Raw genomic sequence first — 27881 nt, forward strand, 5'->3', positions numbered from 1 at the left:
TATGGAAAAGTTCAAGGGGTATGAATACTTTTGCAAGCCACTGTGTATACAAAAAAGAGAAACTGCATACACAGTGGAATTAGTGGATTGGTGTTTGATCAGTTTGTTTTTCTTGGGGGGGGGGCTTACTATTGGTATTATTTGGAGCATGGAAAGTTGGCATTTCATGTCTTTAACTTTAGCCTTTCTGCTCTGGTTAGATGTGTTTAGCTTCTGAAGCTGGAAAAATGGATACAGTTGTATCTCAGCCACAGGACAGCTGCTCAACAGACCCTCTCCAACAAACTATCAGACCAGAGGTCAAGGAGGAGAGATCAGGCACTGACTGCTGCCCTCCCTTGTCTCAGAAATCAATGTTCTTACCTACAACCTGCGCTGTCACTTCTACCTCCACTGATGCCATTCTCCCACAACTCAGTAGCCAAAATGCACAGGTCAAAAAGAAAGGCAAGAAAAGAGATGTGGCCAAGTCAAATGAAAATGATGAGATCCGATGTTCAGCAAAGAAAGTTATCAAGTCTAGCCATTCAGAAAACGTGGACAGTGTCTTCAGTACAATTGAGGCAGTGGCTAAAGGGGCCTGGATGGACACAGAGGACAAGTCCAAGAAGAAGGTTGACAGTTGTCTTTTTGGTGGTTTGTCCAAAAAGAAAACTAAGCCCAAAACCAAGACCTTTGTCAAAGAGGAAGAGGTGGAGATGGATAACAGCTGTGGGCAGAGTGGACAGTACAGCTCCTCTGAGATGGAAATGAAAGAAAAGATGATTGATATTAGCTGTAGGATGGAAACAGAAGAAGTCAATGTAGAAAGCACAGATTTCCAGGGTCAGACAACAGAACACCATCAGTCCCCTTGCAGTCATTCACCTGTTAAGCTCAAAGAACATGACAAGGGGAAGGAGAGGTCAAGTGATGCAACCTGTGAGTCTAACACTGAAAACCGTGGCTCCAGGAAATCAGAGCGAAGCTGTAAAGGTGCCTTGTATAAAACTCTGGTCTCTGAGGGAATGCTGACTTCACTGAGAGCCAATATTGACCGAGGTATGTAATTTGATTCAAGAACAAACTGACTGATACATGTAAGGGGCTCGTTTTAATTTATGTTATCCAAACATCTGCAGGTAAAAGAGGTGTTTTTCGTACATCTGATCATGATGCTAACTGGGGTGATGACAGCTGGGCAGTTTCACACATAGGACCTAATTACCCCAGGAAGCTGAAGAAGTCCAAGTCCAAAGATGAGTCTTCTCAGGGGTGAGTTGTGTCTTTTCTTACTGTGCTGAGGCACACAGTCATTTTACAGTGGGTTAATAATTTACTCTTGCATGTGATTCTGGAAACCATGTTGTTCTGGTTTTTATTTAACCTAACTGCTGCCTTTGATACAGTAGACCACAACATTTTAATATCTCAATTACAGCGCTTAGTAGGTATTGGTGGCACTGTTCTTAAATGGTTCAGTTCTTACCTGGAAGAGATAGCTTTTTCTGTGAGCTGAATCATCTGCTGCTTCCCTGCTATGTGGCATTCCACAGTGCTCAATTCTGGGCCCAGTGCCTGCTTTTCTTGCTGTATTTACTGCCTCTGGGTTATATTCTCAGAAGATATGGAATCTCATTTCATTGTTATGCTGATGATTTTATTTGCCCTTGAAGCAGAAGGATGTCCATTCCATAAAACATCTCCTGGCATGTCTAGGTGATATTAAAGATTGGTTGGCCTTGAACCTTTTAAATTTTAATGAAAAGAAAACAGAGGTGATTGTGTTTGGACCCAGTGTCTCCTGTGAGTCCTCCTTTGTTGACTTGAGACCCTTGGAAATATATTTTAAACCTATTATTACTGATCTTGGTTTTAAGGTGGACAGTAATTTTGAATTGGACAGCCAAATCAGAGCTGTGGTTAAGTCCAGTTTTTATCATTTGAAGTGAGTGGCATCAGTAAAACCTTTTCCCTCTAGGCAGCACTTTGAAAAATTGATCCATGCTTTTATTTTGTCTCGTCTGGATTACTGTAACTTACTTTATTTGGCAGCCAGTCAATTGCTACTATCACATCTGCAGGTAGTTCAAAATGCTGCTGCATGACTTTTGACGGGAACTCAAAAGAAGAGAGCACATGACATCTGTCCTGGCCTCACTTCACTGGTTGCCTGTATATTTTAGGATTCATTTTAAAATTCTGATGTTCATTTTTAAATCTTTGCACAATCTTGCCCCGCCTTATAAAACTGCAGGGCTGCAACTATCGATTATTTTAATAATCAAGTATTCTATCCATTATTCCACTGATTACTTGAGTAATCAGATAAGAAATACTTTTTTCGTATTAACAGTTCATCTGCATATTTTAACTTCTGTACTGCAGTTTTTCACTGTGTGAAACAAACAGCGGTGGATGGACCACCTACAAAGTTCTCTGTTCACTTACTGATCAGGTGGTTGATGAAGGACCTCCAGATGTTTCCCAGTAAAGGTTTTAAGGTTGTTACATGGGAAAAAAAGCTTCATTTGCTATAAAAACATTTCCTTTCGCTCCACCTGAGCTCACTGTCTCAGTAACAGCTCCGCCTCTTTGCACTTGCGCAGACAGACTGCACGTAAAAGAGCTGCCTCCTGCTGGTGTGTTATCAGTGTTTTTGTTGAAAACCTGGGGGCTGCAAGAGGGTAATGCTTTGTGTTCACAAGCATTCTCCTAAATACTGCAGGCCTATATTTAGTCACTAGTCAGGGATTAAAGCATAAAAAAACATTTTGACGGGGTAGCTAGTGCTATTAACCCCACTCCCTAGCAGTATGTGGGTATAGCAATCCGTTCTGGGAGTTGAAGTAGAGAAAAAATATGACAGTTGAAATTCTCAGCACAGCGAGCACAACACACAAATACGACAGAGGGTATGTGAGCGAAGATCCGCTCAGTGTTAAAGGGAAGCCCTCTCAGCGACAGAGAACTTTTTAAGAATCTGAGGGATCTTTTTTTCTAACTCCTGATCTAATGCAGCTCTAAGCTGGTTTGCCCACCGCCATTAAACCCAAAGGAAGAAGACACCGACGGAGAAGTTTAATGCCGCTAATCCGCAGGTTTCTGTAAGACCGTACATAGGCTGCCACGACAGACTGCTACTTCCGCTGTACGGTTTTATACTTCTGGTTACCCAAAGTCAGAGCCAGAGTTAGTGACAAAATTCGGTTACTTTGTGCTGTAACAGGCGGCTTTATTAGTTGGAACATGAACTCGGGTTCAACTTGTGCTGTTATCAGTTGTCACTACATCAGTCTGTGCAAAGTGTGGAAGAACTTGACTGGTCTGAACAGAGTCCTGACCTCAACCCGGTAGACCACCTTTGGGATGAATTAGAGCAGAGACTGGTGAGCCAGGCCTTCTCATTCAACATCAGTTTCTGACCTCATGTTTTTGAAAACTTTTTTTTTTTTTATAATGATCTTGACCTTTGACCTTGAAAATGAAATCATATGTTCTCGTACCAGAATTGTTCATTGTACCACCCCCAAGTAACTCCAGAAATTTTCAGCAAAATCCGTTCATAATTTTCAGAGTTGTTCTGCTAACAGACAAACAGATAAACGTGACAAAAACGTAGCCTGTCTGCCTATCGGTGGGCGAAGTAACAAAACAGGTCATCAAAAGAAACATTAAATGGACTAGTTCTTATATAGTGCTTTTCTACTTTAATTGAGCACTCAAAGTGCTTACACAACACATTTTCATTCACCCATTCATACAAGCACTTCCATGTGTAACTAAGCTAAGTGCTTATTGTCTAACATACACACACAGCAATGGTATAGTTACTCAAAAAAGTAATCTTATTACTGATTACTCCTTCAAAAAGTAACTCAGTTGCTTTACTGATTATTTAATTTTAGAAGTAACTAAGTTTGATTACAAATTACTTAGTTACTTTCAACAGCTGCGGTGTTGTGCCAAAAAGTGATCGTCTGCCATAAAGTGATTCCAATGTTTCTATGTGCTTTTATGTGTAATATATTTGCTTATATTGGTAAATAGAGTGCAGTATGATTTATCAAGGGCTTATATATAAAATGAAGAAATAACCTGTTTTTCAACAATCTTTAGGAGTCTGTGTTATTGTACCTACATAATAATCAATCCAGTGCTTTTTGGCCACTTAAAATATCTTTATAGAACTGTGATGTTATACAGTATTTGTTGTGATTTCTGCAGCCTTCTTAGCCAGATTTCTGTTTAAAAAGACATTTTTAATGTCAATGAAAGTTTACCTTGATAAAAAAAAAAACTGCCAAAAACTGAGTGCAGCTTCTACCTTGTGATAGAAATACTGTTTCTCACTCAAAATGACCTGAAATCACTCATGAGAGATATGTTTGACACATGTTTCACAGATTATAGGTCACCAAGTCATTTACACCCATTTAAATACAGGCAATCATTTTCTGGCAAATACAGAAAATCGCTTTTTGGTGCAATACCAGCAGCAAATAATATAGAGGTTTTGCACATTGAAAAGTAAATGGTAAATGTACTAGTTCGTATATAGCGCTTTTCTACTTTGAGCACTCAAAGCGCTTATACAACACGTTTTCATTTACCCCATTCATACAAGCATTTCCAAGATTAAGTAAGCTAAGTGCTTTTTTTATTATCTAACATTCACACTCCAACGCTTGCGTCAAAGAGCAACTTGGATAAGGATAAGTTGCCCAAGGATACATTGGCATGCAGCCTGGAATAGCCATGAATCGAACCGCCGACCTTCCGATCAGTAGGTGACCTGCTCTACCTCCTGCGCTACAGCCACCCCAAACAAGCTGCTTGCACTCCAGGGTTATTGGTGACTAATGAACATGAAAGCATAAAATGATTATTTGACTGCACTGCTAATGTTTTTAAACACAAAGTAAAATCTAAATTTAAACATGAATTGATTATTGCTGGGTCCTGTAAGAGTAGGGTGCATTTTAGATGTGATATGACAGAGAGCAGTGGGATTGCACAACAATATTGTATGTGCATGTGTATTCTGAATTAAAGAAATATTTAGGATGAAGTTTCAGTGAAAAGCTACTTTGGGGGGGGGGGGGGGGGGGGGGCAAAGATTTGGCGCTTGCAACGACAGGAAATAGTCCCGCACTGCTGACGCACCAGCTTTTGAAATGAATTAACTGTCATAGCAGCAATAATTGCAGTCATGCATGCTTTTTTTTCAGCATTTCTTGAAGCACTAAGTGGTCTGTTGCTAATCTTTGTATATCACCTGATATGATTCATTTAAATACTCTGCTTCACTGTGAAAGGACCAATTGATATATGCAGAGGTGGGAAGTAACGAAGTACAAATACTTCGTTATTGTACTTAAGTAGATTTTTCAGGTATCTGTACTTTACTTAAGTATTTATTTTTCTGACTACTTTTTACTTTTACTCCCTACATTTTTACGCAAGTATCGGTACTTTCTACTTCTTACATTTTCAAACAGACTCGTTACTTTTTAACACGTCAGAGAGAAGTTTGCATTTCCGGTCAGTGCGCCTTCAAACATCAAACGATCTGAGACTAAATGGAGGAATAATAACATATAAGAGACAATCGTACTGGTGTATCCTCCATCACCGGGGCTTATCTCGTACAAAGGGATTAAATACACAAACCCATATAATTAATGTATCATTTATAGCGCTATAATCGGGCCGGACCGAGTCCGTAAGTTGCGCTGCGGCACATAAACAGCTTAGCTAGCGCTACTGAAGAGGAGCGAGCATAAAGGGAGTAAGTAAGGTAAATGCAACGTTTTTAAATGCTCAACAAATATCAGCAAACACACAAAGTGTGTGCAGTTTGTCACACTGTGTCTGCGAGCTAAAAGAAGAGCTGCTGTATTTCAGGGAGAGCAAAGAGAGAGAAGTTCACTCAGAGATGGAGAAAGAGGACAGGAGAGGAAGAAGAGAGGTTAGAATTAAAGGTAAGGACTGGAAAACAAACTGAAGTATGCTGACTTTGTGTAATTCAAAGATTCTATGAAAATGCTGCAGTTTAGTGTTTAATAAATAGGTTAGCTTGTTGTACTGTATTTACAGTAAAGCTCTGTGTTGGACTGGAGCACAGTGTTTGTGTTCATGGTCAGAGTTACAGGTTACATCAGTGCAGCAGAGATGAGTTTGAATCAAAGCTGCTGATGCTGAGATTCATTCACTGAATCCAACATTTCTACAGCCTGTATGCTGTCAGTGTAGGGGATGGAGATCAGCTCAGATAGCTGTGAAATACTGGGTTACATCTTTGTGAGTTCAGTTCATCCACACAGAGCAGTAAACCTCAGAGCAGCAGCAGCAGGTCAGCTGATCACAGCCTGCACACCAACATCATTTACTGCAGCTACAATAGAAAGCTGTGATTCTTCTCCCCATGCAGAGCCACTACAGCTGATCTTAGGGTTCCTCCACCTTCTGAATCCCACTGTAACCCCTGAGTATCCTCATGTTGGAGTTTAGGTGGAGGCACAGTCACCCTCTACTAGAGAATTTAAACACAGAGAACAGAGCTGTGTTTAAATTCCCTTTCACAGTTTGTGTCCTACATAACAGTTTCAAGCTGAGTGCATTCATTAGAATTAAAATTTAGATTGGAATAACATTTGTATATTCATGTACTATTTTATATTATTACAATAATATATAATGAGGTTCGGTTTGTTTTACACAAAAATAGCAGGTAGAAACATCCTCCAAAGAACTACTTTTACTTTCTTACTTTGAGTACATTTCAGAGCCTGTACTTTTTTACTTTTACTTAAGTAGAGAAGTTGAACCAGTACTTTGACTTTTACTAAAGTATTTTTTAATATAAGTACTTGTACTTCTACTTAAGTACAGAATGTCAGTACTTTTGCCACCTCTGGATATATGTTCCACAACAAAAGTGTCCAGGTGAATACTACAGTATTTTTATTTATTGGTACAAAAACTGCGTATGCTGACAGGCAGTAGACAATAGCATGGCATTAGCATTCAACTAGATCTTTGCACTTAATGGCAATGGAAATCGCTCTCCCATCGCCAACAAACCACGAATTTCAATCCCATCACCACTGTTAAAATCTGTTTTTTAAAAGTATGCAACCCACAGCACGTTAAGAAAAATGTTAAGACATTTGCAAACTTCGTGACATTATGTTGAATTTATAATAAAGTGCAGGTTAAAAAATATGCAGAAGTCATTTTCACTTGATGAAATTATCAGACAAGTTGGAATATTCCTCTTTAGCTTATTTAGGTCAGATCAGGCTTCATGAAAACTGCATGGACTTCCTCAGGAGAAATTGTCAGTTTCAACAGCAAAAAACAAACCAACAAAAAATTGAATGTTAAGTTGGAAAATCTTAAATTTACAGAATTCACATAGTAGTCTAGACACCATTTTATTGGTAGTCTTCTAATGTCCCGTTTTCTGGAAGGTACCATGTGGTTTGCTGCATTCAGTCTCATTTGCAGTACAAAGATTTTTCCCTTCCCCTGTGGAACTCACACAAATACACACCCCTCCCACATCTATCAGTTTAACGCTGGTCTAATACACTTCAATTTACATGGTTCATTAGTTATACAGTACTGCACAAAAATCTTGAGTTACAACTAATTACTTTGTGTTTTACATGGAATATGTGTAGCCATTCATTGAAATGTGCAAACCAAAATGGAAATACAGTTTTTAAGGTCAAAACAGAGCTTGAAAGTCAATATTTGGTATGCCCACCTTAACCTGTTAACTGGCAGCTAGTGATGAGAATGTGAAACTGAAGCTTCGATACGTTCTTCGAACCCTGGACTTACAGCTGTGTAGGACCACTGCTTTGAAGCTTGCTTCAGGATGAAAAAAAAAACACGTGACATATGACGTCCGAAGCAGCAGCTGCTTCATTCCCGAAATGAATTGCCTGACTGAATTACTGACACCGCTTCATCTCGTTATCAACAAAAACTACATTCAATCCAAAAACTACGGCGACCCACAGAACTTTTCCGAGATCTCTCACACACACACAGACACACACAGCCATCCTGTCGCCCTTCTCCTAACAGCACAATCACAGTGATGGAGTACAATCACTCATGGTAGAGTCATTGATTTTTATTTTGCGAACAGTTTAAGCTATACACTCAAAATAAAAGCTTAAGCTCTGTGTGTGTGTGTGTGTGTGTGTGTGTGTGTGTGTGTGTGTGTGTCCGTGCTTGCGCGTGTGTGTCCCGGGGGGGGGGGGGGGGGGGGTCGAGTGAAGGAGTGAGAGCGACACAGTCAGCCAAATTCATACTAGTACAGTTTTAGCGTTGTTACGGCTAACAGTAATCGCTGAGTTATGAATTGAAGATGACTTTTGCTTCAATCTCACCCACGTCCTTTCAACGTGATGATGACGGATGCTGTCGTATCAAGATTAATGCTGAAGCTCTTGGCCTTAAAATAAAAACTTTTGCACCAAAGTGCCTTTTTTTTAAATCCTTTTAATTTTTTCCTCCCATGTACCTTGCGGGTGTTTGTGAAAAACAGTTGAACAATGTACTTCATTGACAATGTTACACAAACACACCCAGGTAGTGCCATGTTTTCCCAGCACTCTGCTCAATAACACAACACACATTCAACCATCTTTACTTGTAAACAGAACCTGATCTCATGATATTCGGTCATAACGTGTGTGCCTCAAACAATGCAAAGATGCTAAAGATCATTGAGCTTTGTGCTTGTGTTTTATTAAAAGTATTGCATTTCTCCAGGAGAGAGCTTCGAGTAATGAACTCATTTCCAAATCCATCCATCCATCCATTTTCTTCCGCTTATCCGGGGCCGGGTCGCGGGGGCAGAAGCCTAAGCAGAGAAGCCCAAGCTTCCCTCTCCCCAGCCACCTCCTCCAGCCCATCCGGAGGGACCCCAAGGCGTTCCCAGGCCAGCCGAGATACACAATCTCTCCAGCGTGTCCTGGGTCTACCACGGGGCCTCCTCCCGGTGGGACATGCCCGGAACACCTCACCCAGGAGGCGGCCAGGAGGCATCCTAATCAGATGCCCGAGCCACCTCAACTGGCTCCTTTCGATGTGGAGGAGCAGCGGCTCTACTCCGAGCCCCTCCCGGATGGCCGCACTCCTCACCTTATCTCTAAGGGAGAGGCCAGCCACCCTTCGAAGGAAACTCGAAGGGTGGCATTTCCAAATCACTTGGTTGAAATGGTTCAGTGCTTCCCAAAAGCTTAATTTTCTCATCACTACTGGCAGCACCAAAATCACGTGAACAAACTACTTAACGCCCTCTGGTTGTTATTTTCCCTGGAAAACCCATTTCGTAGCCTATTAACTGGCCACGTCCATGTATGAAGTGCGTTTTATATGGCAGGCTAGACCCTCCCATTTTGATTGACGTCTAATTCGGCCAATCATGTTAAGAAGCCAATAATAACCAGAGGGCGTCATGTAGCTTTGTCAGGTGATTTGGTGCAGCCAGTTATGTGATTGGCCAAATCAGGTGTCAATCAAAATGGGAGGGTCTAGCCTGCCATATAAAATGAACTACAAACATCCCCTGGATGGGATGTGGCCAGTTAAAGGCTAGTTCTTCAGCACAGTATGGACTCTCTGAGGCAACTTTCTTGTAATTTCTTTAAGTAGTCTTTGGGAAAGGTTCTCCATGCTTCTTGAAGGACGTTCAAAGCTGTTTTTTGGATGCTGTCTGCTTTTGGTTCTGTTCTCTGTCAAGATGATGGGGTTGCTGTGGCTCAGGAGGTAGAACAGGTCATCTACTATTTTGAAAGGTTGGTGGTTTGATTCCTGGCTGCTCCAGTCTGTATGACAAAGTATCCTTGGGCAAGATACTGAACCCCAAGTTGCTCTCTGATGTAACCTTGGCATATGAATGTGTGTGGATGTTAGAGAGAAAGCACTTTGAAATAGAAAACAGTGCTTGTATGAATGGGTGTATGAATGGGTGAATACAAATGGGTTGTATAAAGTTTTTTGGGAATTTCCATTACTAATTCCATGAATTTTGACAAGATCTACAATATTAGTGACTGAAATGCAGCCCCAAACCATAACAGAAACTCCACAAGGTTTTACAGACAGGTATTTTTGATGACAATATATCTGTGTAGGTTCACAGTAATCCAGGTCATAGTAGTCTCTGGAGCTTGAAAAAAGGGCAAGTGGACTTCATTGAGAAAGTTTTTCTTTGTTACAGATACAGCCAGTTAAAATTGCCTCTCCCAGTTGGCTTGGAGTCCCCCCTCATTCTCCAGGAACCTATCTTCTTTCCGCTTTAAACGCTCCCCTTTGAGTCAATTGCAGTGTCACCAAGAGATGGTGCTTTCTTCAGAAAAACTTTCACTTGTTTAAAAAAAATTTTTTTTTTTTAATTCTTTGGATATTGGCTGCTTTTAATTCATTTTCAGTCCAGTCCTTGTACCTGAAGAGCAATGTTTTTTTCTTTGTTTGTATATAGATGGCTTCTTTTACTCAATTATTTTCAAACCATCTGTTTTACCGGCAGGGGTGAAAGTAGTTTTAAATTCTTGCCGGTACTATGACAAGCACACACACACACACACACAAATATATAGATATATATAAATGAAATCTCTGGTCATAAGCAGTGTTTTTGAGCTGTGCTGTGTTGTTGAAATTGAGCAAAATAACATGAAACACAATTAGTTAGTCTCTATTTGCTTTTAATTGAGATAGTTTGTAACAAGCAGACCGACATTAAACGTAGCGGTGAACGTTTTAACCTGTTAACTGGCCGAACCAAAATCACCTGAAAAAACCTACGCCCTCTGGTTATTATTGGCTCTGGAAAACCCATGTCGTTGCCCATTAACTGGCTGTGTCCTGTCCTCCGGGATGTAGAGCATTTTATATGAAAGGCTAGACCCTCCCATTTTGATTGACACCTCATTCGGCCAATCATATTAAGAAATGGGTTTTCCAGAGCCAATACTAACCAGGGGGTGTCACGTAGCTTTTCAGCTGATTTTGGTGCAGCCAATTACATGGTTGGCCGAACAAGGTGTCAATCAAAATAGGAGGGTCTAGCCTGCCATATAAAATGCACTGCATCCATCCCGTAAGCGTAACGGATGCAGTGCATTTTATGTGGCTGTCCTCGATCTCTGAGGGTAGAGAAGCTAGAGATTTGAGGCACCAGCATAGCACGAACAGTTCAGAAACAATTTGAAATGAGAAAAAAAAAAGCAATTTATTCACTGATTACGTCGTGTTTTAGACTGCTTATTGCTAGCGGATTTATTCTGACCCAAAGTACAGCTGTGACCGGTTCTGAATGACGGCTTTAAGGCAGACAGCCGCTCCAACTTTTCCTGGTACTGCGTACCGGCGCAGAGTACCGGACCGTAACTGGCTTACTTTCACCCCTGCTTACCAGTCCATAATGTAAACATTGGCATCCTCAAAAGATTGCCCGTTCTCCTTCAGATGCAGATGTACAGCTGAGTCTTATCCTGTCGAGGTGGCTCTTCTATGTTGTGCCATTTGCTTGTGAACAGGCTGTTTGAGTTCTCCAATGTAGAGCTCTGAGCACTCTTCACTGCACTGAACATATACTGCATTGCTGATCTTGTGTTTGGGGGGTTTGTCCTTGGGATGGACCAGTTTTTGCCTTAGAGTGTGACTTGGTTTGAAGTATACTGGGATATCATGCTTGGTGAAAATTCTTGAGTTTCTCTGACAGGCTTGCCATATAAGGGATGACAATGTTGTTCCTCTTATCATTCTTATTCTCCCTAGTTTGTGTTTGATCTTCTTTCCTGTGCATCTTGGCTGATTTGATGAAAGCTCAGTTGGAATAACCACATGTTTTGAGGGCTTTCTTTACATGTGTGTTCCTTTTGTTTCCCTTCTGCCTTAAAGGGAATGCTTTCTGCTCGGTTTTGCAGGGTCCTGATCGCCCCAAGTTTGTGTTCCAGTGGGTGGTGGGAGTCAAAGAGCAGGTACTGGTCTGTGTGTGTGGGCTTCCCGTAAACTTCAATGTTGAGGCTTCCACCTTCCTCAAGTAGCACTGCACAGTTCAGGAACGGTAACCTGTTATCTCTGGTGTCCTCCCTGGTAAAACTTTGTATTTATCCACTGAGTTGATGTGGCAAGTGAAGGCTTCTACTTCTTGGGTTTTGATTTCGACCCAGGTGTCATCCACATATCTGTACCAGTGGCTAGGTGCCATCCCTTTGAAAGACCCAAGAGCTTTACTTTCCACTTCCTCCATGTAAAGATTGGCTACAATAGGTATTTTATTCTATAGCCCATGGCACATCCATGTTTTTGTCTGTAGGAACCATCATTGTATTTAAAATATATTGTGGTAAGGCAGAGTTCTAAAAGTGCACAAATCCAATCTGGGGTAAAGCTGGTTCTGTAATTGTTTTGACTGTCTCCACTGCCTTAGTTGTGCGTATTCAAGTGAAAAGTGAATCCACATCAAAGGACACCATGGTGGTAAAATCTGTGGAGTTTACAATGTGATGGGGTGTGTTGCCTACAAGCGGAGATAAGGTGGTGGCGAGGTGCTTGGAAATGTTGTAGGTGACTGAGTTTATACTGCTGATAATGGGTCGGAATGGGACTCCTTCTTTTCAATCTTCGGGAGTCAATAAATACATGGAGTAGTTTCTCCAGGGTAAAGACAGTAGTAAGTGGGGCGGTCAGTGGCTTATTCCTTTTAGAGTTGTTTTAGGCAACAGATTACTTTTTTCTTGTAGTTGCTTGTGGGGTCTCATCTTAAGACCTCGTAAGTATTGTCACCGCGGAGTGCAGAAATTTTGGTGTGGTAATCAGTTGAATTCAGAACAACGCACCATTGTTCTGAATTCAACTGATTACCACACCAAAATTACTATCTCCCCTTGTCAGCTGGTAGTATTGATGTTTTGATCCTTACTCAGGGCTGTGATGGCCTTCTTTTCTTTAATGGTGAGGTTGGATGGAGGAATTCTTGCACTGGAGAGGGTAGCTGAAACTTTCTGATTTGCTCTGTCAGCGCTGTTTGTTTCACACACAGAAAAATCTGCAGTACGGAAGTTAAAATATGCTGATGAACAAAAAATTATTTGTTATCCGATTACTTGATTAATTGATGGAGTAATCAATAGAATACTCGATTACTAAAATAATCAATAGTTGCAGCCCTACTTCTATTCGGAAAGCCATAGTCAAACATTAGTTTTCAGCACCAGTGGTGCAATGAAAGGTCTTCAAGAAAGAAACTACAGTTCCCAACAAGATGTCACTTCCTGTTGCTGTACTAAAAACGTGATAGTTTATGCTTACAACATGGTGGCTGATATTTGAAGTAGGAAATGCTTTTAACAGCTGATTGTTAAAAACATCTGGATTATGTTTTTGTTGTGTAGGCTTTTTCCATGATTTCTGCAAATCCTTTAGTGGAAGGAAAGGAAAAGGCAAAGAAAAGTAGTAAAGTCTATTGTGATGAACTATGAATAATTGTTTTGCATTCTGTGATAAATGATGGAAGTCACCCAGGAGGTATTAAATTAAAGATGGTAACATTTATTTCAGCTCTAAGTGTTTAATATCTAGGTGTTTTAATGGCAATGTGGATCTTTCAGATCAATTTGAGAAGTGATTTTGATCATGGTTCACATTTTATTGTCATGTAGCGTCGGGGTACAAGTCTTGGTCTTGACTTGGTCTCGGACCCTAAAAGTCTTGATCTTGTCTCAGTACACTCTGGTCTTGCTCTTGTCTCAGTCTTGGGTTAGGTGGTCTTGACTACAACACTGCCCACACGCACACCCAGACATCCACATACAGTTGTGTTCAAAATAATAGCAGTGCATTCAAAAACATGACTAAAGCTCCAAATCTTTATAATAGTTTTTAGTTAGCATTGGGGACACTGCACATTATATTCTAAATCAAAACATGTAGAAAAATGTATAAATTTTCCAATTACTTTACAGGAAATTAAGAAAAATGAATGTTGGGCTGTTCAAAAGAATAGCAGTGTCTGCATTTATCTTTATAAACTCAAATATACACTTTATGAACTGAAAAATCTTTAGGAATTAGCATTCCTGTGAATCACTAAACTAATATTTAACACCATAACCACTGTTTCTGAGAACTCCTTCACATCTGTGTTGCATGGAGTCGATCAACTTTTGGCACCTGTGAACAGGTATTTTGATGTATGCAAACTGATCCATGATCCCTGGTATGCGATAAATATGCCCGACACCATAGTAAGAGAAACATCCCCATATCATGATGCTTGCACCACCATGCTTCATTGTGTACTGTGGCTTGAATTCAGTGTTTAAGGGTCGTCTGACAAACTGTCTGGGGCCCTTGGACTCAAAAAGAATTATCTTACTTTCATCAGTCCACAAAATGTTTCTACGTTTCTCTACAGGCCAGTCAGTGTGTTCTTTGGCAAATTGCCACCTCTACAGCACGTGCCTTTTTTTTAACATGGGACTTTATGGGGGCTTCTTGCCAGCAGATTAGCCTCCCACAGGCATCTTCTAATTGTCGCAGTACTCACAGGACTGTCTCTGATCACCCTGGAGCTGATCATTGGCTGAGTCTTTACAATCCTGGGTATTCTTTGATCCATTTGAATGGTAGTCTTCCATTTTCGTCCATGTCTCTCTGGCTTTGCTTTCCATTTTAGAGCACTGGAGATTATTTTAGCCAAGCAGCCTATTGATTTCTGTACTTCTTTATGTTTTCCCCTCTCCAATCAACATTTTAAAGAATGCTGTTCTTTTGAACAATGTCTGGAACAGCCCATTTTTCTCAGGTTTTCAGTGAGAAATGCATGTACAACATGTGTTGGCTTGATCCTTAAATAAGGGCCACCTGATTGACACCTGTTTTTTCACAGAATGAATGACCTCACTGATTGGACTCTATACTGCTATTTTTTTTTAACATGCCCCTTTCAATTAATTATTCAATTACACAGACTCAGGAGCATGCATCTCATGAATGTTGGGTCTGTTGGTTTTCTATGACTCTACTACACCTACTGGTAAATAATTTGCCATGTAGTAACATGATTTCTACGAAAAATACTGATTGATCTGGTTAATCATGTTGGACTGCTATTATTTTGAACACAACTGTACATCTGCACACATTCACCCATCCATATACAACTATACACAGAAACAGAATGTGACAAATGCCCAAAGACACACTCATCCACATCTACCCACACACTGAAGTGGGGGCAAATGGACACCCCTCCAGGGCCAACAACGACCCCAGGATGCTGCCAGCCTGACCCCCACAGCACCATCCAACAGGCGAGGTGGAAATAGGGGTGTAGGATGCCCCCCCCCCCCCCCCCCCCCCCCCCCCCAACTTGTCAGTGATATGATGGGTGCATGTATTTGTGTATATGAATGTACGAGGTGTATAGGGTGCTGTTAAAATTGAGGGGACAGTTGTGACACAACTGCTGCTGGTATATGAAGAACTTATAAGATTACTGACATTTGGCTTTTGTTTAAGGTTGTTAAGCTACTGATGCCATGATCAACTTTTTAAATCTCTGAACTTCACTTATCAGCCTAGGAAAACTGGAGGAGGAGTTTGAGAAGAAGTTTAATAGCCTGCCACAGTACAGCCCAATGACATTTGATAAGAAGGGGACTACTGTTGCAAAAAAAAAGAAGTCTGACAGTCCCACCCTCCAAATGGACACATCTAAGGCTGGAAAAGGTAGGCATGAGGTTTGAGGTGTATTCTGCACTGAATAAACCCAGTGACAGTGGTATACGGATGAATGACAAATTAAAGGAAAAACCCAAACCCTTGGTCCCTGAAGATTTGTTATGTTGGCAGGCCTTTGTTAAGCTATGCAAAAAACATATGTCCATTGACTGAGTGGTCACTGGATGTGGTCTGTGCAAGCTTGTACAAATAAGTCTTGAGCTGTTCTTTAAAAAAATTCTGCAGATCTTAGATGTAATGGTAGTGCATTCCAAATTCACAGACTAGTCTAGAACGAAAACCACTAACAGATTTTATTCAGAAGACCTCAATAATGGTTTGTACATTATGTAAGGGTGTAAAAGCTTGCTGTACACAGGCATTTGACCACGCTGAGCTCTGAAAGTGATCACCAAAATCTGAAGTCTGAGCTTTAGGGGGAGCCAGTGCAAAGATACAAAATGGGTGTCACATGAGACTACATAGGAGATCCATTAAGTAGCCTCGAAGCTGGATTTTGGACCATTTGAAGGTGATCCAAAGATAACTTCCTGAGACCAATGTATAGTTAACTACAGTAGTCCAATCGTGAGGACACAAAAGCAGGCATAATCATTTCCAATTCAGATTTGGACACCAGTCACTGGATGTCACCCCAGCTGATGACCTGTGGGAGATTTGGGGCTGTTGTTAGCAATCATCACCACCAGCATCATTAAACCATGAATGTCTTTTAGAACAACTTACATCCAAGGACTTTAAAGGCACTGAAGCTTGATAGTGATTCTTTCTTTAATGTGTCACCCATCTATACTCCCTCACTTCTCATCCATAGCCCACTCTGTGCCTTTTTGTACAGCCCTGTCCTGGTCTGTTTAAAAATGTGTGTATATCAAAAACATTTGGACTCCATAACAGAGCATTTCCATAATCTTCTTTACCTATGTCTTTTTTGTTTGTTCTCTTTTTGTTTTTTTTGCTCTATCAGGGCCAGCTCAGAAAACGACTTCTTTCCACAAGATTGTTAGGAAGCACAAACACAAAACGGAGAAACCAGGTGCAGTGGACAAAGGTGAAATAGATTGTTTGTTTGGTTTTTGCATTATGGAGCAGGGGCATGAACCATCAAAATGTTCAAATTAAAACTTTGAAACACAGGAAGTGAAAATGTTATAATCAAAAAACAAGTCTTTTTTTTTTTTTAAATAATAAGCCTACCTTACAAATTAAGCTTCAATGAGAATAAAACAACACTGCAGTCCCTTTTTTTTGTTGTTTGTGTTTCTTTCTTTGTTTTTTGTTTTTTTGTTTTGTTTTTTTTATGCTAGTACAAAAAAATATATTCACAGGGAATAACTCTGTACCTGCTGAGGCCCATTTTGAAATGGTATGATTTTGTTAGATCACAATGACTGAAAAAATGTTATCTTTAACTTTGTAAGTCACTGTTAAGAGGACTCAAATATCTGTGCCACTAATTTTTCTCATGGCTATGTCAAATGGTCAGATCACTGAAATCCATTGTGATAATTGTGCTCCACAGCAGTGGGACAGACTGATTCTACCATGCTGGATTTAGCTTCAGAAGCCAAATCATGTTGCCCTGTTGCCATAATCTGCCCAGATGTTCAGGGCACCACTACTATGGAGATGCTAGTTGGTAGCCAGAAAAGAAAGGCGAGGAAGACCAAGATCACACATTTGGTGCGCACAGCACATGGCAGTGTGTCTCCAGCTGAGGGTGAGTGATGTCAGTCTCCGTTTTGTTTAAAGTTTAGCTAAAATATATCAGTATATGTTAGGGGGAAAAAATTGTCTATTTTGAAACTGCCAAATAGAACTTGTTAATCCATAATTTGTCTTATGTTAATATTATATTATAATTTATGCAATCAGTAAGATAATATCTTGATTTGTCTGTGTAGATTCTCAGTCATCCAGGTCATAGTAGCCTCTAGAGCTTGAAAAAAGTGCAAGTGGACTTATTTTGTATCTTGAAGACGTTTCACTTCTCATCTGAAAGCCTTTTGGATGAGAGGTGAAACATCTTTTAAAGGTGATATGTGTCAAAATAACATCCATGTGGATGGCTGGAATCAAGGTTTCCCAGCATTGCCCAAAGCATCACAGCCTCCACCAGCCTGCCTTCTTCCCATCATGCATCCTTGTGCTAGATGTTCCCCAGGTCAGGCGATGCACAGGCGCTTGGCCATTCACATGATGTCAAAGAAAATGCAATTCAGCAAACCAGGCCACCTTCTTCTATTGCTCTATGGTTCTGATGCTCACTTGCCCATTGTTGGTGCTTTTGGCAGTGGACAAGGGTCAGCATTAGCACCCTAACTGGTCTACAGCTATGCTGCCCCACACAAAGCAAATTGGGATGCACTGTGTATTCTGTGTATAACTTTCTATCAGAACCACCATTAACCTTTTTGGAAATTTGAGCTACAGTAGCTCATTTGTTGGATCGGACCACACTGGCCTTCACTCCCCACATGCATGAGTGAGCCTTAGCCGCCAATGACCCTGTTCTTGGTTCAGCATTATTCTTTCCTTGGACAACTTTTGATAGATACTGACCACTGCAGAACACCAATCAGCACTCCAATCAGAGACATGGCTGCTGCACATTAACACTTTAAAACTTTAAATTCATACATTTAAATATAGGATACTCAGTGGGTTCAAGTCTGTCCCATAGCCTAATAAAGAGTTTGCACAGCTGTAACTTTTCAGCTAGGCTTCATTTAATTGTGTTAGTAAGGTATGGCTTAACAAGTTGCATAGATACTCGCTGGCCATTGTATTAGATAAACCTGTTCAACTGCTCATTAATGCAAAAAATGTCATCAGCCAATTACATTGGCGTGTAGATATGGTCAAGATGAGCTGCTAAAGTTCACAGAAGAAAGATAATTTAAGTAAATTTGAACATGGCATGATTTTTGGTGCTAGAAGTGCTTGTTCGAGTGTTTCAGAAACTGCCGATCTACTAGAATTGTCCCACACAGCCATCTCTAGTGTTTACAGAGAATGGTCTGAAAAAGATAAAATATCCAGTGAGTGGCAGTTTCTCTGGAAGAATGGTTGGTGAGTTCTGAATTAATATATTTTAAACAGTGTTGATATTGCATCATCCTGTTGATGAAAGAATTAGTGAAAACCTTGTGCTTCCAGATGATTATAGACTGAAACTCTGAATATAATCTGCTCAAGACAAGGTGTTGCATTAAGCATAAGTTGCCATGGTGATCTAACCAAGTAAAAAGTGTCTCTTTTTTGACACTGAAAATTTTAAGACTTTGACTTTAAGGTGAACATCGCTCACTCATTCGTAGTACACCCTCTGGTGTGATGATAGGAATGCTATAGACTTTGGTGAGAGGATTGTAAAGAACTGAGTCAAAACATGCTCTGCACTACAAAATTCATTTCTGTATACCCCAAGAATTAGCCATTTTTGACATATTATGTCAGAACCATTTGTACTTTGTATTTTGGAGAGCTTTCATTGGCATGGCATCTCATCTGATACTGCTTTATATGTGAACAGAAATACTAATGACATGTTCTGAAAAATATTCAGTGGTGTTCCTGAGAATTGTATCTTTGTGCTTTGTTACTACAGAAGACAAAATGAGGGATCTGAACCAGGACCAGGATAAGAAGCCATCACCCCAACAAAATTTATGCAATGAAAAAGGGTGCTACAGTTGTCCCAGAGGAGAGGAGGCCGACAGGAGCACTGTACCACAAGAGCTACCTGCTTTATTCAGTTTGGCTGCCCTCGCTGAGGTCGCAGCCATGGAAAACATTCACAGGTAGTCTGCAGTGTGGAGATTATATTGACTGTAACATGTTTTACAGTGCTTTATGTCCAATGGCCATGCCAATTCAGAATAACCAAGTAGAGCCACCTCAACAGTCAAATGGACATTTCCTGTTTTGGATTTGTCCTGTTTTTAGGCTTATAACCACTGGGTTTGTTGATAAGCATAGACTTAGCTTGTTTTTGGATTGTTTAAGGAATTGTTATTCTTTTGCTAATACTTGGGGATTGTAATATACCAGAGATTGGTTAGGCTTTAATTATCCTGTTATTTTAATAAGAAAGATAATTTTACTTGAAAAAAAATCTATAAATTATTTTTATTTGGAAATGCATATTCCTCACTCAAATGTGATGAATTTGACTATTTTTAATAAATAGATGGCACTGCTAGCATACTTATATACAGCTGTATAGAACTTAGATATCATCAAACACCGTTATCAAGTTATTGCTCCCCCACAACCATGGCCAGTAGTGTCTCCATTGTCTGCCTTTTTTCTTCACATGACAAAAAGACAAATTGAACATTAATTTGAAGTTGATCTGAAATCATTTCAGTGGGTCAACAAAAAAGCTCCAGCTGCTGTCTTACAGTCTTCGTGCAGATTTAGGATAGCATGACTCTTGTAACAGTGCAACATTACTTTTAGCATACATACTCATGACTCTCTATTTGTGTTACAGCCAAGCTTTCTTGTTTTAGTATTGTTTTGTTTTTGTCACTGATTTATTTGCTCTCATGAAAAAAAAGATATGACATGAAGAAAAGAGGGGGGGGGGGGTGTATTTGCTATTCATATGGCAGTGAACTCACCTAATTTCCGCTGGTCTTATAGACCATGGTGGAAATGCAGACAACTTGAAAGAACTTCCAGACGTTAAGGTGGAAATGCAGCTAAAAGGCAATTGGCCCAGTGCTTTATACAGTGTACTTAGATTTCAAAAATACACTGGTTTGAAACATGAAGCACACTTTTCAGTCTCCTCTGCTATCTTGTTTCAGAGGCCAGAGAGGCTTGGCTGAGAGTCAGAATAAAGAAATTTCCCAGACTCCAGTGCTCATCTCCTGCGCTGATCAGTGAAACTCTGCTGCTGTTCTGAGAAGCTACAACATGGAGGTTTGCATTGGAGTTTAACTTTCCTCTGTGGTAGCCCCACACTGAAAGAAGACTTGATCAGGAAGTTTTGGACATATTCCACCTTCCCCTTTTGTGGTGAATTTTCTTGAGGGACAAAGAGACCCTCTCCATTTCTTGTTCCTTCTCCTCTTGCTCCTCACTATCTCAGTGTTTTCTCCTTAAGCCTTCCATTGGATTGGGGGAAAGATGCCTTTCTTAAGTCCTCACACCCCCCACCCCCAGATATGCCATTAGGGCCTTTGTCAGAATCAAGCTATCAACCAGTGCATGGCTTCTCTTGTAGAGATGGTTGTAGAGTTGGGTTTATTGTACATGTTTGTCAAATAGAGGTAATTTTAAGGATAAGACATTTTAGATGGAAAGAAAAAAAACACTGCATTTGCTTTCGAGACAAAACGGCTTACTTTCACCTTTTGTACCTCACACATATGCCTGCTGAAGAGTTCCCTCCACCTCTGGTATAATACCTCTCTATTTAAATAGCTCTCATCTCTTCCAGCTTCAACCCAAAATGACTTTAACCAGGGTAAATAATCATGATCAATAGACCATCACCAAGTTAGTGTTTCTCAGTGGAACACTAATGTGGTATACTCAAACTCTGAAGAAATTTTGGTTGAGGTTTTGATATGTTAAAATTACGCGACTTTAAAACAGTATGTAGTAGCTGCAGATAATCATGTTATATACTGAATCTGAAGTAGACCTGTGCATCACTTGGATCTGAACTAGAGTCCTACCTAGCTTCTAGTAGTAGAATCAGAGTGTTGCTGTGAGGCTCGTGAGACACTGGGTCTGCATAAAAACTTTCTTGTGATGGGGAGGTTGAGTAAAAGTGATTCAACTATAGCCTTAATTCTCCCACCTACACCTTCTTTGCCACCAGAAAGCCCTCAAACAACTTCTTTCTCAAGGTCCCAAAGTCAGTGTAAACATTTATCAATAGTCAAATGCAGTTTTTGTCAATACTTGATCTTACTGCAGTTTGCGTAGCAGTTAGAAAGGTTAATTCATGCGTGCATCTTACTTCATGGATGTTGTTTGTTTCATAAAATGGACTCGTCATAGTTTGAGTTGCTCATGTAAGGGAGTAATAAAATGCATCGTCTCCACCAGACGCAGTGTTCTTACCCTATAGTCTGTCCAGTAGTGTCTTCAACACCCTCAGGACCTGGCTAAAGCCAGCTACAATATCAACAGAGATGAGAAGATTCTCAGTGGAATGTTTGGTTATAAGACATGGCTCATAATATGAGCAGGATGCTCAAAAAACACCGTGGTTATTTGTCTTCAGATTTTATACAAAATCAAAATATTGAAATAATGTTTAAAAGTGAAATAGTAATGTGCTGCTTCCTCTTAGAGCTGATAGAGGCAAGGCATTTAATCATTCCCCATTCACTTCCTCTTGGCCTTTGGAGATTGATTCAGTAATGGTCTGCTCAGAGGTCACGTGATCAGTGTTTTACAGCTGTAAAATATAAATTAAATACAAATGATTCAGTTAAGCTGCTGGTTTGCTGTCTTCCCAAGAACTGGCGCAACCTGAAAGAGGCCAATAGAGTCTGAGACCTGGCAGAATACCCTTCACCTTTTTACCCTGTAGCCTTTTGTTTCTCTCTGTAGACCAATGCTTAATTTGTCACCTTTTAGATTCATTTAATAACGTTAATAGCTTTTAGTTTTCTAGTTGGTCATTCTTCTTTTTTTGGGTGTGTTTCTGATATTCTTTTAACTAGGTCCTTAATGAACTTCAGTGTTTTTCCTGAGGTCAAGTTTACTGGATTAAGACTGTTGTCAAAAAAGATTACGCTCACAGACGATGAATGTGTCTCTGCTGTGATAAGCAGAGAGGCACTAAGAAAAAATGCACTGTCTTTAAATAATGAGCTGTCTTTTTCCTCTCTGGAGGTGTGTGTTTGACGTTGACTGTCCACTATTTCCTGGATATGTGTTAAGAGTGTTTTCAGACACTTAATGATAGACAAATATTGAAAGAAGCAACTGGATCTCAAGAGAAGTTGTGTCTTTAAACAGAGTATTTTTTTCCTAAATCAAGACATTGTTACATAGTAATTTTTTTTCTTATACAGGCCCTTGTGTGCAAATAATGCTGTACATGCAACAAGTCTTTAATTCTGCTCAGAAGTTGTTTTTAACAGAATAACTGCACGTTAGCCAGTTAAGCTTAAAGGAACCACAAAATGCTTTATGATAATCCTAAGAATGGATGTGTGTATTTTTTCTAATATGAACGAAAGTTACATTAAGGATACTGTCATCTAAGCGGTAAACTATATAGTTCTTCCACTGGTATCTATCAGTGTAGTTCTTTGTAAAGACAAAGTTGTCTTCCCCCAGCCCACCCCCAAAAATATATGCTTATAGCAAGTGAGTCTGCTGACATTTGCCAAAGAAGAGAGAGGTATATTCAGACAGAAATCCTGACTTTTTCTCTTTTTTTCTTTTTTTTTTTTTGGGGGGGGGGGCAGCTACACTGGATTTTTTTTTTTTAAGTGTTAAAATCTTCAGGTAATATTATCAGCACAATTGATCTTGTGTATTTAATGGGATTGACTTGGTATTTGAATCCAGAGTTGGAATGAAGTGCAAGAAAAAGGCACCACTAAATGCCTGCGTATACAGTATTTGCACCTTACAACCCAAGCCAAAATGGTCATGGTCTTGGAAGAATAATTTTTTTACCCACTCTGTGGTAATTATGCATTTTATTGACATATAGTGCTGTGATAAAGTATTTGCCCCCTCCTGATTTCTCAGGTTTTTTTGCTTATTTGTCACACTTGTGTGACAAATAACTAATCAGGATGATATAACAAACTTGAACAGATAAAGTTAAAAAAAAACAAAAAACAAATTCAAAATGTAGTTTTTAAATGATTTAATTTGGTTGTGTCACCTTTGGCAGCAAGTACTGCAATCAAGCATTTGCAATAACTGGCAATAAGTCTTCCACATTGTGGAATGTGGAGGAATTTTGGCCCACTGTGTAGAATTTTTCTTATTGAGCTATATTGGAGGGTTTTCGAGCATCAACTGACTTTTTTTTTTTTTTCTTCTTCTTTTTTCTTTTTTTAAGGGCCTCAGAGAAAAAAAGTCTGACAGGTACCACCGCCATGCAGCATAAACAGGCAGGAAACTGGGGGAAAAAAAACAAAGCTCTGCTCTGATGCTGGCAAAAAAAAAACTAATTTATGCTATCTGCTACAGGCTGGGGTATCTGTCGGTTGGTAGTGTTTTAATATATCATTGGCCCCCCTTTTTTTTGGAGTGTGTGTGTGTGTGCGTGCTTATGCGTGCATGTCCCTGTGCGCATACATGCCCGTGTTCATGCACTTGTGAAGACATGCATGTGATCCCTTCCAAATTTAACGTAGTGAGCCCAACTCATCACAAGATTTTTTTTTTTCTTCCCCTTTACAAAAACAGCCTATTTTAAGATCAGACCATTTAAGTGCTGATTTTGACTTGGCCACGCCAAAACTTAAATTTTGTTTTGTTTATTTTTAAAGGTTTTTTCTTTTAGCTATTCAGAGGTTGACTTGCTGGTATGTTTTGGATCCTTGTCTTGCTGCATAACCTGAGTGAACTTTGGGGTAGAAACTGATGGCCAGACATCCTCTGTCAGGCTTTTTTTGTTAGAGAGCAAAATTCATGGTTCCATCTATTACAGCAAGTCCAGGTCCTGAAGCAGCAAAGCATTTTGATACCATCACACTACCACCACCATGTTTGCTGTCACAGTATTCTTTTTATGAAATGCTGTGTTAGTTTTACGCCCGATATAAGAGAAATCACCGCTTCCAAAAAGTTCAACTATAATCTCATCAGTCCACAGAATATTTTCACAAAATTCTTTGGGATCATCAAGATATTTTTGACAAATGTGAGATGAGCCTTTCTGTTCTTTTTAGTCAGCGATGCTTTTCATCTTGGAACTTTCCCAGGGGTGCCCTTGCCAGTCTTTCTTATTGCTGAATCATGAACACTGAACAGTCTTTCAAGTGATTTCTTGATTCAGCAGGTCTGGCAGTAACCTGGCCCAGGTATGGCTAGTGATGTTGAGCTCAGCTTTCTTTCCCTTAATAAACAAAATCATCATGTAAGAACTTTATTTTGCATTTACTTGGGTTATCTTTGACTAATATTAAAATTTGTGTGACAAATTGTGATAAGGTGACAAAGTGTGACAAATATGCAAGAAATCAGGAAAGTGGCAAATATATTTTCACGTAACAAAACCACACATCTACAAAACAGCCATAATTGTCATTTTCCCCTCACCTTTTCTATATAGAAAATGCTTCTATAATGTTGAATTCCTGTATTAGTTACCTAAATGACTATAATAACCATTTTGTGTTAGCACTGTCTCTTGAATGTAATCATTTTGTACCTGTATTTTTCTAATTCAGTCTTGATTGTACTGTATGTATGTATGCTATGATGGTATATTGTTTCTGAGGTGCATAGTTTGTTGCAACCAACAGTTCTCATCACAGAAAAGTTCTTGCACCCTAAACTCATTGGAATTGTGTGGCAGTTTTAAGTCCAAAGGACTGTAATGTGACCATCCATGAGACTGAAATGAAAGATTTATGCATTTTGAATGGTAGAACAATATATTTTCCTGGTTTGCTACTTTTTTCCTTTGCAGTAAAAGTCTGTTAAGGACAGTTTAACAGGGACACTCCTGCAATCACAATTAAATGCTTAAGTCCCAACTTATTTATTACTGTTCCTTTTTATAGGTTTAGTAAATAAAAAGACAAATATAGAAATGAATATGCATCTGTTTATACATGAACGTGTATAAGATTAGCTATCCTTTCCTGGAATGTAAATCATGACTTTTTTGTGATGAAGAGGTTGTCACATCTTTTAAGTATCTTTCCTCTGATAGGTTGTACATCATGTGTTTACTCTAATTTATGTTACTGTAATCATTATGAGACATGTATTTTTGATTGTTAAAGCCCAGTTGTTACATGCAGCCTTGCCTTACTGGAGCCCCTGCTTAGTGTGGGATCCCTCACCCAACCTTCCATACCCCACGTTGTCCAAGACGTCATGACACTGTTTGCTGATGCAACTGTTATACCTTTTACACTTTCTGCTGATGCAACTATTGCTTCTTGAACACCTATTAAAATAACATCTACTACATCTGTGCATCTGTGTGGAAGGAGTGTTTCTATATAAATACATAAATATTGATTGCCTTATTATATTTATAATGAACAGTCACTGCCCTATGCAGTGTTGGATAGTACTGTATGGTGTATTAAGTGTACAATATGTGTGTATACATGTGTAGAAATTAGAATTTGGGGAAATTATACAAAAATGGCTTCTGATTGTACATGGATCACATTACAGCCACCATTCTAATATTGAGCAGGTTTTCTCATTTCTCTAAACATCTCTGACCCATTGGGGTAAAGACTCCACAAGACTTCTGAAGGTATTCCATATGCTCTCAAGATGTTAGCAGCAGGTTCTTTAAGACATTAAGAGAAAGGCACTCTATGGATCTGACTTGTTTTTCCAGGAGATTCCACAGATGCTCTATTGGATTGACATCTGGAAAAATTGGAGGCCAAGTCAGCAGCTCAAATTCTTCTTCATGCTCCTCAAACCATTGCTGAACAATTTTTCAGTGTGACAGGGAGCGTTATCCTGCTGAAAGACACCACTACAATCAGGGAATACTGCTGCCATTGAAGGGGTGTACATGGTTTTCATTAATGTTCAGATAGGTGCTATGCATAAAGGTAACATCCACTTGAAGGCCAGGATCCAAGGTTTCCCAGCAGAACATTGCTGAGAGCATCACACTGTCCTTGCCTGCTTGCTTTCTTTCCATAGTGGAAAGGAAACCATGATTCACCAGGCCAGGGTGCCTTCTTCCACTGCTCCAAGGTCCAGTTCTGATGCTCACGAGCCCACTGTAGGTGCTTCCAGTGGTGAACAGAAGACAGCACAGGCACTAACTACCTGTGTTTGGACACTCCTCTGGTAACCTGCATTAAGCTTTTTAGCTATTTCTGTTACAGTAGCTCTTTTGCTATTGTATCACATGACCCAGCCTGTTCCCCATCCTTTGGGTGAGCATGACCCTTCCTTGGACCATTTTAGGTAGGTACTAATGACTGCAAAGCGGGAGCACTCCAAAAGAACTGCAGTTCTGGATATGCTGTAACCCATTCAGTCATGTAGCCATCACTATCCCTTTTTGAAGTTGCTTAGGTCCTGCCCATTACAGTAAATGATGGATGCCAAAGATGGCATCTGCTCACCTGCTTGATGCATGAGTAATGTAACCAAACCATTACTTTTGGCTCTGGTACTCCCCCGGACCTGCCAGCTTGTTCCTGTGATGTTTAAATTGTTCATTTTGAAAATGAACAAATGTATATTACCAATATATAGGGTAATCTGGGTGAGCACGCCACCAACAGCCCCCCCCCCCCCCCCCCCCCCCTTCCCCCCCAATCCCACATATTACAATGTCTCACATTTTGATTGGCTCAGGTTTACAGACATTAATGCCTAGGGTCCTGGTAATTTTCTGCCAGAACATTTTCTGTTTGTTTTTTTACAGATTTTTTTTTATACTGTACATATCTTCAACATGTAAGTGGTTTCAGTCCTTTACAAAAACAAACTACTCACCCATCAGAACTTAATTTCTCAAGCCTGCACTGAGCAAAGTTATGTACAACATTACTCAATTTCAAAATCCTGGTGGTATACTGCTCTCTTTACTCTTTCCTCTTTTTTTAGGGCCCGAGCACAACCTGTGCGAAGGCCCTATTGTAATTGCTTTGGACATTTAGGCAAATGAATTGCTTTATTGAGGGCCTGAACATGCTCAAAAACTCATGAAATTTTGCACACATGTCAGGTCTGGTGAAAATTTAAGTATTTTAATGGTTTCAGGCATGGCCCTTTCAAAATGGCTCTACAGCGCTGCCTTCAGTTCAGTTCCCCCTGCTGAGTTTCACGTACGTGTATGAAATTTGGCATACATATGTAACATGTCCAGACGAACAAAAAAGACCACAGGGTCCAATGGCCTAAATCCAACAGGAAGTCCGCCATTTTGAATCAGTCTCTTCAACCCATACCCGAAACTCTACAGGAAGTCG

At 39.9% G+C, this 27881-nt stretch overlaps 1 protein-coding gene across 1 annotated transcript in view; it reads left to right on the forward strand.

Moving 5' to 3' along the window:
• The window catches only part of bbx (BBX high mobility group box domain containing), a 43246-nt gene extending 17344 nt beyond the window's left edge, over positions 1-25902 (forward strand). Inside the window, exons 7-13 of the mRNA XM_030745577.1 lie at positions 201-1041; positions 1122-1254; positions 15593-15744; positions 16724-16807; positions 17279-17476; positions 19367-19559; positions 20574-25902. Coding sequence (XP_030601437.1) covers positions 201-1041; positions 1122-1254; positions 15593-15744; positions 16724-16807; positions 17279-17476; positions 19367-19559; positions 20574-20652 — 1680 coding nt within the window. The 3' untranslated portion in view covers positions 20653-25902. The remainder of the gene's footprint in view (positions 1-200; positions 1042-1121; positions 1255-15592; positions 15745-16723; positions 16808-17278; positions 17477-19366; positions 19560-20573) is intronic.
• The last annotated feature ends 1979 nt before the right edge of the window (positions 25903-27881 follow it).

Source organism: Archocentrus centrarchus, chromosome 14 (assembly GCF_007364275.1).
Source record: "Archocentrus centrarchus isolate MPI-CPG fArcCen1 chromosome 14, fArcCen1, whole genome shotgun sequence".
NCBI classification, from domain to species: domain Eukaryota; kingdom Metazoa; phylum Chordata; class Actinopteri; order Cichliformes; family Cichlidae; genus Archocentrus; species Archocentrus centrarchus.